We start from the raw sequence: 12820 nt of genomic DNA, 5'->3' as shown, positions 1-12820 counted from the left end.
CCATGGTACGCCCACATCATGAATACTGCACACAGTTCGGTTGAAGGGCAACAAAAATTATTAGGAGTACGGAGCAGCTTCCAAGTGAGAAGAGATTAAAAAGACTGTTTAGCTTAGAAAAGAGAACTAAGGCAGGGATATGACAGAGGTCTGTACAATCATGAATGCCGTGGAGAAAGTGAATAAGGAAGTGTTATTTACCCCTTCACATAAAACAAGAACCTGGGGTCACCCAATAAAATTAATAGGCAATAATTTTAAAACAAACAAAAGCAAGCACTTCTTCATACAACACACAGTCAACCTGTGTAACTTGTTGCCAGGCGATGTTGTGCAGGCCAAAAGAATAACTGGGTTCAAAAAAGAATTAAATAAAGTTCATGAAGGACAGGTCCATCAATGGCTACTAGCCAAGATGGTCAGGGATGCAGCCCCATGCCATAGGTGTCCCTAAGTCTTTGACTGCCAGGTGCTGGGACTGGACAACAGTGGATGGATCACTCCATAAACTGCCCAGTTCTGTTCACTCCCTCTGAAGCCTCTGCCACTGGCCACTGTCAGAAGACAGGATACTGAGCTCAATGGACAATTGGTCCATCCCAGTATGGCCATTCTTATGTTCTTATGACAAGGTCAGATTTGTGGTTCAGCTAGCCCAGTATCCTGTCTAGGACAGTTGCTGGTACCAGCTGCTTCAAAGGAAAGTGCAAGACACCACACAGAAGGCAGAAATGGGATAATCTTCTCCCCCAAGGAAGGTCTCATCTTGCTCCCTAGTAGTAAGAGATTGGCTGAAGTCCTGAAGCACAAGGTTTTATGTCTCTTCCAGATAGCTGTCTTTGCCCCAGAAAAATGGAAGCTACAGGATGGGGCCTATACACAAAATTAAGGCAGGAAATTCTAATCAGAATACACACCTTTAGTTGCTCCAATGGTCTGGCTTGCTCACCCTTTTCTTTGATCGGGCAGAATCCTAGCTGGCACAGACCTGCTATGAGGTCCCCAAGGTGGCGGGTAAGGATGAGGTTGCCTAAAGATGGTTGTTGTGCAATCTGCAGCAGTGCAGTACAGCTGGCATAGAGCCTATGCATTGCACTGGAGGAAGCGTTGGGAGATACCACATCTTGAACAACAGCACTGAACTCTGTCCTGTGCTTCAGTGGGATTCCAACCCCAGGCAAGAGATATGGACAAAGGCCCAAGGTAATCACAAACTGCAATGCAGACTGAACAGTCTTCTGCTGGGAGATACTGAGCGTGTCAGGGCTGAGAGCTGGAGCAGCTTCAGAGGTCCTAGGGTTTGGTTTGGCTGGATGATAAGCAGCAGCTAAGATGATCATGCACTTTTTCAGACTCAGCAGTAACAGCAGGACTTGACAAGTAAAACTCCAGGTCACATCTGTAGAGCTTTCTAGCCAAACAGCCTGCTCTCTGACTTCAGCTCTCAAGCTCCACAGTTCATTCCACTGGGGACCCTGACCAAGCTTTTCCTCTAAAGCAGCCAAGTTGGAGTTTAAGGTTTCAAGCAGATCTGCATGTTTTGCCACCTGGAGAGAACCTGAATCTGTTCCTAAAAGGAAAAACAAATAGGTCACGTACAGTACAAGGATTGCAAGAGCGGTGCACCTGCCCTCCACTAAGCCATATACTGTCCCTCCATAGCTATTATTATTAGTGTTCTGCTGAGAGGTACTGGCTACTCCTTGGCTCATTAACCTCTGTGACCCTGGCTATGAACACACCCTGCATTAACATAAATGTCTGGATAAATTAATCACAAGGCAAAAGGGGGCTGTGAACCTGCCAAGAGTTCTTGGGCTAAGAGTCAGAGGGGTTTTGCCAAGTACTGTTTTGTGTTTGTGAGGCATGGGGGAGGCAGAACACAGAAAAACTGAGGGCTTGTCTACACCACGCAGCTTTTAGTGAAAGGGCTGTGTCGACACAGCCTTGTTGCTAAAAGTCAGCATGTGCAAACGCTCTTCGTCGGTACTTTGTCAGCACTTTCGCCAATAAAATACTTCCAGCCCCGCAAGCGGCGTTAGCATTGTTGGCAGGAGAGCGCTTCTGCTGACAAAGTCGAGTTCACACTGTCCTTTGCGTCAGCAAAACTTTTGTCTTTCGGGGGGTGGGGTGGGGGGAAGCGTGGATTTTTTAAAGTACCTGTGAAAGACAAAAGTTTTGTTGACAACTTCGCAGTGTAGACATACTCTGAGAAGAGAAAACCTGGGAGCGACAAAGAAAGACAGACAGCTAGAAGGAGCAGTTGAAAGCAAGGTGTCTGAGCCTATAAGAAACCTGGGAGAAGATTTAAGGTCGGGGTACAAACATAATAAACATTTATGTCATAAAAAGAAAAGGAGGACTTGTAGCACCTTAGAGCCTAACAATTTATGTCATAGTAGCCAGAATTGGACCCCGTTGCACAGGGCCCAGATAAAGAGACTATCCCTGTCTCAGAGGGGTTATGGATGCGCCACATTGTTGCTTATCTGAGCTAGCAAGAAAGTACCAACATGGAACTCACCAAGCAAGAGCTTGGTACCTGTGCACTGCACGTAAAGAGTTTGATAAAAAGACTTTGGTACCTCTTCCATGACTCAGGAAGATACACAAGGAGAAAGACTCTCTCCTGCTCTCTGATAATTGGTGAGAAACTGCCCTCCCCAATCCATTGGGTGAAAATAAATATCAAGATTTGTTGCCTTTTCCCTACTTGAAGTATGCTTACACAGCATTTTGGACCCAGTCTCCCAACCCAGGGCAAGTGCCAGTGCTCTAAAAATAGCTGTATAGACAGCACTTTAAAGTGGCAGCTCAGGCTGGAATTTGGGCTCTGAAGCCCACCCTGCAGGCTTCAGAGCCTGAGCCCCAACTCCAAAACACTACTTACAGGGCGGGGAGGGGCTGCTGCGGGCAAAGGGAGAGGCGGGAGGGGTCCACACAGGCAATGGGGGGTAGGGAGGGGCTACTGAGGGCAATGGGGGAGGAGGGGGGCCCACACAGGCAATGGGGGGCAGGGAGGGGCTACTGAGGGCAATGGGGGAGGAGGGGGGCCCACACAGGCAATGGGGATGGGGAGGGGCTGCTGCAGGCATTTGGGGAGGAGGGGGACCCACACAGGCAATGGGGGGCGGGGAGGGGCTGCTGCGGGCAATGGGGGAGGCGGAGGGGCCCACACAGGCAATGGGGGGCGGGGAGGGGCTGCTGCGGGCAATGGGGGAGGCAGGGGGGTCCACACAGGCAATGGGGGCGGGGAGGGGCTGCTGCGGGCAATGGGGGCGGCGGGGGGGTCCACACAGGCAATGGGGGGCAGGGAGGGGCTGCTGCGGGCAATGGGAGCGGCAGGGGGGCTGCTGCGGGCAATGGGGGGCAGCGGGAGGAGTCCACGCAGGCAATGGGGGGCGGCGGGGGGGCTGCTGCGGGCAATGAGGGGCGGCGGGAGGGGTCCACACAGGCAATGGGGGGCGGCGGGGGGGCTGCTGCGGGCAATGGGGGGCGGCGGGGGGGGGTCCACACAGGCAATGGGGGGCGGGGAGGGGCTGCTGCGGGCAATGGGGGGCGGCGGGGGGGCTGCTGCGGGCAATGGGGGCGGCGGGGGGGTCCACACAGGCAATGGGGGCGGCGGGGGGGGCTGCTGCGGGCAATGGGGGCGGCGGGAGGGGTCCACGCAGGCAATGGGGGCGGCGGGGGGGCTGCTGCGGGCAATGGGGGCGGCGGGAGGGGTCCACGCAGGCAATGGGGGCGGCGGGGGGGCTGCTGCGGGCAATGGGGGCGGCGGGGGGGGTCCACGCAGGCAATGGGGGCGGCGGGGGGGCTGCTGCGGGCAATGGGGGCGGCGGGGGGGTCCACGCAGGCAATGGGGGGCGGCGGGGGGACTCCTGCGGGGATGGGGCGGTAGAGACCCCCCAGGGCGTGTGCGGGGACCCCAACATGCGAGCCCCACAGTCCCCGCCCCTCTCACCGGTGCCTCCTCCGGGCCGCCCCAGCAGCAGCGCCAGCGCCTCCACCACCCGCTCCAGCGTCAAACTCCCGGCCATCGCGCCCGCGCCCCCTGCGCCTGCGCACAATAGCGCACCGAGACGCCATCTTGGGAGGGTCAGACTAGTGCCGCCCCGTAGGGGGAGGAGCGGACGGGCCCTACCGCCATCTTGGGAGGGTCAGACCAACGGCGCCGCACGGCAGCAGTCGTGTTAGTCTGTGTCCGCAAACAGAACCAGGGGGACTTGGGGCACCTGAGCGACTAACACGTTTATTTGAGCCTAAGCTTTCGTGAGCTGTCTTCCCGCCCTCCTGGGAGGGTCAGACCGTGGGCAGTTAGTCGGCTCGTAGCCTGGCTCAGGGCTTGGCCCTTCCCGCCCGGCTCCCGGGGGTGTCGTTCCTCGGCCCCTCTGCAGCCGCGCTGCTCCTCGCCCCGTGTCCCCCAACGCAGCCAGGCTTTGCAGCGGGGCCCCCCGCCCAGCCGGCTCCCCCGGTACAGGGTGCGTGGACAGGGCCTTGCAGCCCCCGCGCTGGGCCCTAGCAGCTGGGGCAGCCCAAGGCCCCGGGCTAAGGGGGCCCCTCAGCCATGAGACAGGCAGGCCAGGGACGCAACAGACCAGTTCCATCTAACCCGTTGTCGCTGCGCCGGTCCCCCGAGCGAGGCCATCCCGGTGCTGCTGGCAGCCCTGGGGAGCGTAGCCAGACCCTGGTTTCCTGGCAGCCCAAGTCAGTTCTGTCCCAACAACTCAGGTTTCACTCCTTGCCAGCACTGACCGGCCTCCAGCCCTCCACCCAGCAGCTGACAGAGGAAGGTTAGCCTCTTGCCTCCATTTCCTACCCCAGATCAACAAATGGAGGATTTACCCACCCACTTGCTACTTGGCTGGACTCCTGCCTCTTCTAGTTCTGCTCAGCCAGTTGTGCCCCACATGGCCCACTGGAGAGCGAATATGTGGATAGTTACATGTGCACACCTTAGGGCTGGGCACACAGGGCACCAGTGTCCTTCGGTAGTGTGTACAGTACAAGGCTGGAGCCCCGTTCTCCAGTTCAGCCTTGTGTCCAGTGCACCTGATAATCATCATGTCCCATGCACCCAGGGTCTGTCAGGAAGAAGCTGAGAGCAGGGTAAAACTGCATTCACTCTCAGCAACCATTCAGTTCTCCTTACGATTTCTGCTGCTGAATAGCCAGCATTGATGGTGTGGTTCACTATCATTCTATGGTTATGTCTACACTAGAACCTTTTTCTGGTGTAACCATGTTCCAGAGGGGGGTGAATTTTGACAACATATCTACACCAGCAAAAGTCCTAAGGTAGATGCAGCTATACCAGCATAACTTATTTCATTTGGAGAACTGGTATGAGCTATACCAGCAAAAGAATTCTTGCCAGCGGAAACTGCCTCTATACTGGGGTGGGGAGTTGCTGATGTACTTGTATAGTTGGATCAGCAAAACTTTTCTTGTGTAGGCTGGGCCTGTCCTATACCATTGCAGGGAGATGTGCTGTTTTGAGTTAGCCCCAAAACTCAATTAATCTAGTTCTGACCTTTATTGTGCCTTGTTTGTATAAAAGGGATCCCAGCCTGACCCCTCCATTGGTGTATGAAGCAATAGCAGGTGCTTTTCCAGTTGTTTGAATGAGAATTGTTAGCTAGTTCCTGCTCTGCTAGAAGCACTCCAGGTTTGTCCCACGGCGTGTGGCTGTTCCGAAAGCCATTTTCATATAAAATAACCAGAGGCTGCAGAAAGCATTTGGCTTTTGGTGTTCTTTTCCAAAGGAGCCAGCCAAGGTTGATCACAGACACCACAGCATTGCTCCTTGGGGGACAGGCTTGGAGTTCAGCTTTAAAGTTATAGAGCAGAGGTTCTCAAACAGTGGTCTGCGAGCCCCATTCAGGTGGTCCATGGATCGTTCCCTCTAAGGTGCGTGCCTGGGCAGCCATACACGAGAGAATGAAGGGCCACACACCTAATCAGTGGAACCGCGCAGGCATGACTCCACTAATTAGGTGCCTGGACCCTGGAGAAGATCCACATTTAAGGTGAGGTGGTGGCCTGGGGGGAAGTAAGGGGTAGGTGGGAGGGGGCAGTGGGGTGAGAAGAGGGGGTGGGGGGAATTTGGGATGTGCAGGGCTAGGCGGCCAGAGAAAGAGGTGACTTTCCCGAGCTCCAGGGCTGTGGCTGCTGGGAAGAGATGGCCCTCCTCCCCAGCCCCAGCTCAGTGACGGGGGAGAGACACCCCCCCCGTCCTTCCCAGCCCCAGCTTGGAGGCTGCTGCAGTGGGGGAGAGAGGCCACGTCCATCGCATTAGAAAGGTAAGACTACAGATATTAAAATATGAGTTGTGTGCTTTTATTTGTAGAACCAAAAAACTTTAATTATTATTAAGTTTTCTTATATAGCGCTTTTATCCAAAGCGCTTTACAAGAGTTATCTATGGTACAAACAACATTTGAAAAGATCATTAAGTGGTCTGCTGAGACCCTCAGCAATTTTCAAGTGGTTTGCGAAAAAAAAAGTTTGAGAACCACCATTCTACAGAATATTCACAATGAGCTACGGGCAGCAAAACCAGTTCAGAGACTTTTAGCCTTGACATTAAAAGAGAAAAGTATTTTTTTAAAACATATGTATTAAAATGTTATAAAAATGTACTCAGATTAAAACGAAGCTATTGCTGTTCCCTGAGCTTCGTGTCCCACCATTCCCCATCACAGAAAGGTACAAAGTATTAAGGCAGCCAAATACACAGTTTAGAAACCAAATAAAGCCATTTCCTTTTTCTAAAAGCTGCATTGCATAGTAATTACACTGCACACGCTAGAGATTAGACAACACAATGAAGAAAGTAGCCACAATCTAGCATTATGGAAAAATATAAATCGGCCTATAGCTATTAAATCAAATAAGACATCATGCTAAATACTATGTGAAAAGAACATGGCATGGTATTGGCTGGTAATTTTATAGATCCTCTCTCCTCTATTCAGAAATATGAATGAACTTTATACAAAAATATAGCATCAAACTGGGCTGACAGTCAGATTTTAGACGTTGCATTTATTTATACAGAGCCCCAAGTTTACTAGGCACGAACGTCATGTGACACTTCTTCAGGGTCACACCTCCAGTCGGCAGAGGACAGACTACAGCTCTTAGCCGCACTGGCGAGAGGAGGGACTCAAGAGCACTTTACTTAAGAGTTGGTTTATAATCCAGGTTTTTGGAGGGGTAAGAAGTGCACGGCAAAGTGTCGGGGTGGGAAAGAACAGTGAACTCTAGGGAAATGGAAAGTCACTACTGCAGCACAGAGAGACAAATCATCATGCGGTTCCAAGCACATGAACGCTCGGACAGGGACGAGCTGGGTTCATTAAAACCAGCACATAAAGGTGAGTCTGGGGTTCTCCAGGAAAGGGTGTGAATCTACTGTCCGTTCCCTGAGGATTTCCTGGGGGCTCTCCCCCATATCTCCTGTGCCTGTGATTGCTTATAAACGGGCTACCATCATCTTTGGTCTTTGGGTTGGCACAGCGCTAAACGTATCAAAGTGCAGCTCTTGGTTAAGGGTAACAATAATATTAAAAATAAGGGGCATCTGAAAATTCAATAAAAATATCTCTGGCAAAGTCCCCCGCAATCTGGCTGTGTTCCAGACTGGCCCAGCGGTAGCTGGTCTCCACAGTTACTGAGAAAGAGGCTACTTCACGCTTGCTCTTCAGCATCTCCTTTGTAGAACACACCCACTCCATGGGCACACACAGCACCCAACCACACAATGGGTGGCATTAAAAAGTGAACAAATCCCATATGCTAGTGGAGGGGAGTTTCCCGCTAGGCTTCCTGTATTTGGAATGAGGTATTCTGAGAACACTGGGGAAATGGTTACCTTTTAATGATGCCGCTGGAGGAGAGGAGCCTCCAGAAGTTAGCAGGCCCCTGTCCCGACAGGCCTGCAGCACGGCAGGTGAAGACATTGCTACACAGCACCAGACTGGTGTGAGTGCGTTCTCCGGGCACCCCTGGCCTAGTGTGCTGCAAAGAGGCAAGACTAGGCCGTTTAGCTGGTGGCTGTGGGTACTCACTAACGTGGGCACAGGGAAGTGGAAGTGGCTGGCCGTCTGGGGGAAGTAACAGCAGCCAGGAGCTCCCCAGCCACACGAGAGGAAACAAAACTGGGGTAACTAAAGAGTGGGGCACATCTGCCCTCTCCTAGGACCAGTCAGCCTGTGGAGGCTGTAGATCCCAGCGTGCGTTGCTCTGCCTTGAGCATGCCGGGACCTGCAGCCCCTACAGTGAAGCTGTCAAAGTGCAGCGTGTTCTGGGGAGAAGCCTCACACTCCAGGCAGGCTGCCACCAAGGCCCTTGGTTGACTAAAACAGAATCCCCCCACCCCCATTAACCTGGAAAGCATTGGCTATCCACGGCTGAACGACAGGGGCTGAAGAAACTGAGCCAGGGCTGTGAGGAGGAAAGATTCATGTAGTGCTATTGTCTGCTAAGGAAAGGGAATTTCAGCCATCCAGCCCGCTCGGGAAGACCTTGCTGGTGTGTGTCGAATGGGCCGCAGCGACACTTCTCACGTGTCGCCTGGCTGCAGCCCACACACACTGGTGGCACCTACTCCTCGTCCTCGCCCCCACCGTACATGTCGGCCAGCTTCTTGAAGCGGCCACCCCAGTCGTTCAGGTAGTCGTAGTCCTGGTCCCGGTCTGAGGCGGAGGAGTTGAGGGAGCTGAGCGAGGCCGCCTCGGAGCCACTGCCCTCGTAGTCAAACACCAGCAGGGAGTCATATGGCGGGGCGGTGGGGTCAGTGTCGGCCGCCTTCAGGTTCTGGGGGTGAGGAGGAGCGTTAAATCATGAGCTAGAGCAACAGCTTCGCCCTGCCCAGAGGTGCCACTCGGGGAATGCCCTCAGGAGAATCTCAGGCAGACTTTAAATGGAGGGGCAGTACAGTTCTGCTGTCCCAGAATCAGCCCTTCCTGCACACTCTGTATCTGCATCGCAGTCAGCAGCCCATGCAATGGCACCCTGCACCCATGGGAGCTGGCATCTCGTGCTAGAGACTCAGCTTCTCTTTGGAAGAAACTTAAACCTCTAGCTCTCGTAACCACAGAGGAACCCTTCACAACACGATCTGACTGTGAAGAGGTGCAGGGGGATCCACCCGGAGCCCTGTCTGCACTGGAGGTATTCTTAGCCGTGCTCACCCCTGTGTAGATGCGCTGCACATGGGCACGGCTTATCCCAGTTGACAACAGGGCTATTTCATGGCTGACAGAAGCAGGTGAGGAACAAGAGGGCCAACACTACCATGGATGATCTGGGCAGTCTTCTGGAATTGCACCTGAGCCCCACCGAGGGGTCGGGGGGCAATCCAGCAAGGCAGTTAGCTCCCCCATGGATGCTCAGCAGGAATGCCATCTCCCCCTCCCTTTGTCCCCGTGGGCTTGGCCCCCCAGGCACCCCAGTCCTGACCAGGTGATTAAGATGCCTCTGGAGCGCCTGTATCTGGCGCACTCTGGTACTGCACACAGCTGCGAGGGGATCCCTGAGCTGTCACCAAGAAAATTAAAATGCTGAGTTCCAAGCATTATAACGGATGGCAATCGGACTCCTCTCTGCCTTCGCTACTTGGGGGCAGGCTGGGGGGAAGAGAAGGGCTGTGCACCAGGCTCTGAAGGGGGCTAGTCCTAAACTGCAGGAAAGAGCTCCCTAGCCAGGGCCTGACACCTAGAATGCCCTGGCCCCAGTGGGTTTCACATTCTGGATCTTTGGCTTTAGTGTCTCCACTGGGCGCAGAGATGGAGCCTTAGGAATTATGGTGCAGGGTCTAAGGAAGGGCTTTCGCACAGCCCAGCCTGCAGCAATTGATTCTGCTGCACAGCCCGAGCTAGCGGGGAGCCTTGCTAACAGAGTCAGAGCTCTGAGCCACTGACTCCTCTGCCTGCCGGGCAGTGACGAGCCCACTCACCTCATCGATGAAGTTGCCGATCTCGTCAGGGTTGGTGGGGCGTGGCCGGTACTGCGGGGCTGGCATGAGAGTTGGGACGACATCGTTGCGGGTGACCTCAGGACGAGCATCCAGGCCGCGGTGCAGCTGGCTCAGGTCATAGTCCTGTGGAGGAGGGAGAAGAGATGGGATATCAGGAAACGGGCAAGAGAAAGCCAGGCTGTTGTGCGAGATGCAGCCAAAGCAAGGTTTAAAGGGGGTGCCTTAGGCAGGGCCCAACGGCAGGCACTTCCCCCACCCCTGCAGTGGCACCCCACAGCAGCGCCTCCCTCGGGGCATGTCTAGCTCTCAGCCCTGCACAGGGGCACTGCAGAGAGCGGCTCTGTACCAAGACCTGCAGGGAAGCGGTAGCCGAAGTGGGGGGAGAGGGGTCAGGGGGCAGGAGTGCTGAAGGCCGGGTGGGTTTTCTTGTCTCCTCCTCCTTTTCCGTAACTGGCTCATGTCAGTGCTAGAAGCACAAGCAAATCCAACGTTACTGGCCACGAGAAGCCACGGGCAGCGTTGCCAGGGCCACACCGAGACCCGAGTGGCAGCCAGCTCCACAGGCCCCCCCGTTGTGCATCAGCCACACGCACTCAACGTGCCAAGCGAGTCACACTCAGGCTGTCTGAATGGCCTGGCCCACAGTGGAGGGGCTGACGTGGGGGGTGTCGGAGATCTGAGGGGGCAGCTGGCGACCAAGACGCAGCGTAACTCCAGGCCCTGGGTGATGGCGACCGCCGCATTCGGGGAGCCATGTGGGATGCCCGCAGCGCCAATCAGCACAGCAAGGGCTGGATCGAGAGGATCCTGGTTTCAGAGCTCGGCAGTGCCACTGACCCACTGTGTGACCTCGCCAGGCCACATGAGCCTGGCTGTGAGTCTGGGCAAGACACAAAAAGAGCCCATCCTGCCCGCGTCTGGAGGAGGTCCCCGCGATGCTCTCTGGCTGGAGACTTTCAGCACAGAGCCCCAGCCACATGCAGGGGAGCTGCTCTGCCCCAAGAGCAGGGCCTTCCTAAAGCAACGGCTTCCGAGCTCCACCCACCTGGTCTTCCTCCCCTCCGCCCTCCTCGTCGTAGTGATAGATGTTGTCTCGAGTGTCGTCCTCGGGGAGGAGCAAGGGCTCCTTCACCACCTTCCTCTTCCTCACGAAGAGCAGCAGCAGCAGCAGGAGGACTGGAAAGAGGGAGTGAAAGCATTGCCTTTATCTGGGCCAGCAACCTGCACTGCCAGGCCAGGCTGGAGAGCAGTTCCCTCTGATGCACTGCTCCAGCCAGGGAGCTCTCAGGCAACGGTGCACGCTGGGGAGTCATTTCAGCAGCGAGAGCAGTTGCCGTGAGTCTGAGGTTAAGGCCTTTTGCAACAGTAACTCGCTTGGCAGGCATGGGAGGCTCTTCACTTCTCTCCGGGGTGAGGGGACTCCACCCGCGGTACTCACTCAGCAAGGCAAGGATTCCTCCGAGAATCCCCAGGATGGCCGGGATCTCCAGACCGCTCGCGATGGCTCCTCTCCTCTCGCAGTTCCTGGCTTCCCCGTCACAATCACACACACTGGCTTTGACAGACGTCACCTGGGATTTACTCTGGTTGTCCTCCAGCTGCAGGAAGATGTTGTATTCTCCTGGCTCCAGGTATTTGGTTAGCTTTATGGCCAGGCTGTCTCCTGGGGGAGAGCAGGATTCAGGGTTCAAGTCAGAAAGTCATGGGATCCTGGAGGCGGGTAGTCTCAGCACCGAGACCTGGCCATGCCACATCAGCACTGCTGCAGGACCCCGGCGCGGTGGGAGGCCAAAGCCGCCAGCCCCTCCAGCTCTATGGCCGGACACACTGCAGAGCAGCCTCCCCGCTGGGAGGGCCTGGCTGTCCGCAAAGCCCGGCTCCTGCAGGGAGGTTTACGGAGCTTGGGGTTCATAGGGGTGGGGGGAAGCCCACAACCCTGACAGCTGGCAGTGTGACTGGCATTGGGGACATTAGGGGGGTGGAGCTGCCACTGGCTACAACCAGCAGGACCAGCGGGAGTGGGGAAGCCTGAGCCCCTTTCACACGTTTGGGGTCCTTCCTAGGGGGGCTCTACCCTCAGGTACCAGCTGTGGCTTCAGGAGACTGGTAGGGTTGGCTGGCACCTGAAGAGTGGCCCGGCAGACACATGCCTGCTCCAGAGCTCTCACAGTCTCTTGAGGAGCAGCGGCTGGGCAGGTTAGTGAGAACGCACCAGGCCCCAGAGGGGACTGGGGTCCCTACCTCTTGCTCTGTGGGGGCGGGGAGCACAAGCAGTAACTGGAACAGCCTTGTGGCTCCGCAGGCTGTTTTGCAAGTCAAACAAAGCAACAAAGAACCGGCGGATGGGCCCAGTTCTACCTGGCAGGCCCTGGGCCACGAGCCCGAGTGGGAACGCCAGCGCGGGGTAGCTCCCCACACAACTGACTGCTCTGGAAGGCCAGGGTTGGGGGACAGCCTGCTTCGCAGCAGAACAAGCCGAGAGGGGCGCACAGCGGCCCAGCCCCTTACCCTGTGTGTTCACAGTTGCTGTCCAGTTGGAGCCGGAGCCGTGCAGCAGGTCCGCCTTGAAGGGGCCAGTGTTCGGGGGAAGGTCCAGGTCCACAATATTTAACATCTGGACCACTGGGTTCTGATTGCAGATGTAAAATTCCCGTGGCTCTGGCACTGGCCCATTGTCATTCACATCCTTGAGGGTCAGCAGCAACGTCCCCGTGCCCGTGGCGAATGGCTGCCCTAAGGGAGAGCGACACCATGGCTCAGTGCAGGGGACCCTAGAATCCCACACACTCTGCCGCCCAGCCGACTCCCACACCTGGTACGAGCACTGCATGGGCAGCTGGG

The 12820-nt window shown here is 55.7% G+C and overlaps 2 protein-coding genes across 7 annotated transcripts in view; both read right to left on the bottom strand.

Moving 5' to 3' along the window:
* TANGO6 (transport and golgi organization 6 homolog) overlaps positions 1-4103 on the bottom strand; it is a 95896-nt gene extending 91793 nt beyond the window's left edge. For 3 of the 4 annotated variants that reach the window (XM_038368313.2, XM_043495295.1, XM_043495294.1), the window contains exons 1-2: positions 3962-4102; positions 918-1570 (exon numbers count right to left, since the gene is read on the bottom strand). In XM_038368313.2, coding sequence (XP_038224241.1) covers positions 918-1570; positions 3962-4037 — 729 coding nt within the window. In that variant the 5' untranslated portion in view covers positions 4038-4102. Of the gene's footprint in view, positions 1-917; positions 1571-3961 lie in introns of all 4 variants that reach the window. The other variant, XM_038368312.2, reaches the window with a different exon arrangement.
* A 3002-nt stretch (positions 4104-7105) lies between these two features.
* The window catches only part of LOC119841373 (B-cadherin), a 44232-nt gene continuing 38517 nt past the window's right edge, over positions 7106-12820 (bottom strand). For all 3 annotated transcript variants that reach the window (XM_038368748.2, XM_043494816.1, XM_043494817.1), the window contains exons 12-16: positions 12488-12712; positions 11418-11642; positions 11025-11155; positions 9959-10102; positions 7106-8817 (exon numbers count right to left, since the gene is read on the bottom strand). In XM_038368748.2, the coding sequence (XP_038224676.1) occupies positions 8605-8817; positions 9959-10102; positions 11025-11155; positions 11418-11642; positions 12488-12712 (938 nt within the window). In that variant the 3' untranslated portion in view covers positions 7106-8604. The remainder of the gene's footprint in view (positions 8818-9958; positions 10103-11024; positions 11156-11417; positions 11643-12487; positions 12713-12820) is intronic.

The sequence above is a fragment of the Dermochelys coriacea genome, chromosome 12 (genome assembly GCF_009764565.3).
Source record: "Dermochelys coriacea isolate rDerCor1 chromosome 12, rDerCor1.pri.v4, whole genome shotgun sequence".
In the NCBI taxonomy this organism is placed as follows: Eukaryota; Metazoa; Chordata; order Testudines; family Dermochelyidae; genus Dermochelys; species Dermochelys coriacea.
This window is presented reverse-complemented; position numbering and strand designations above follow the sequence as displayed.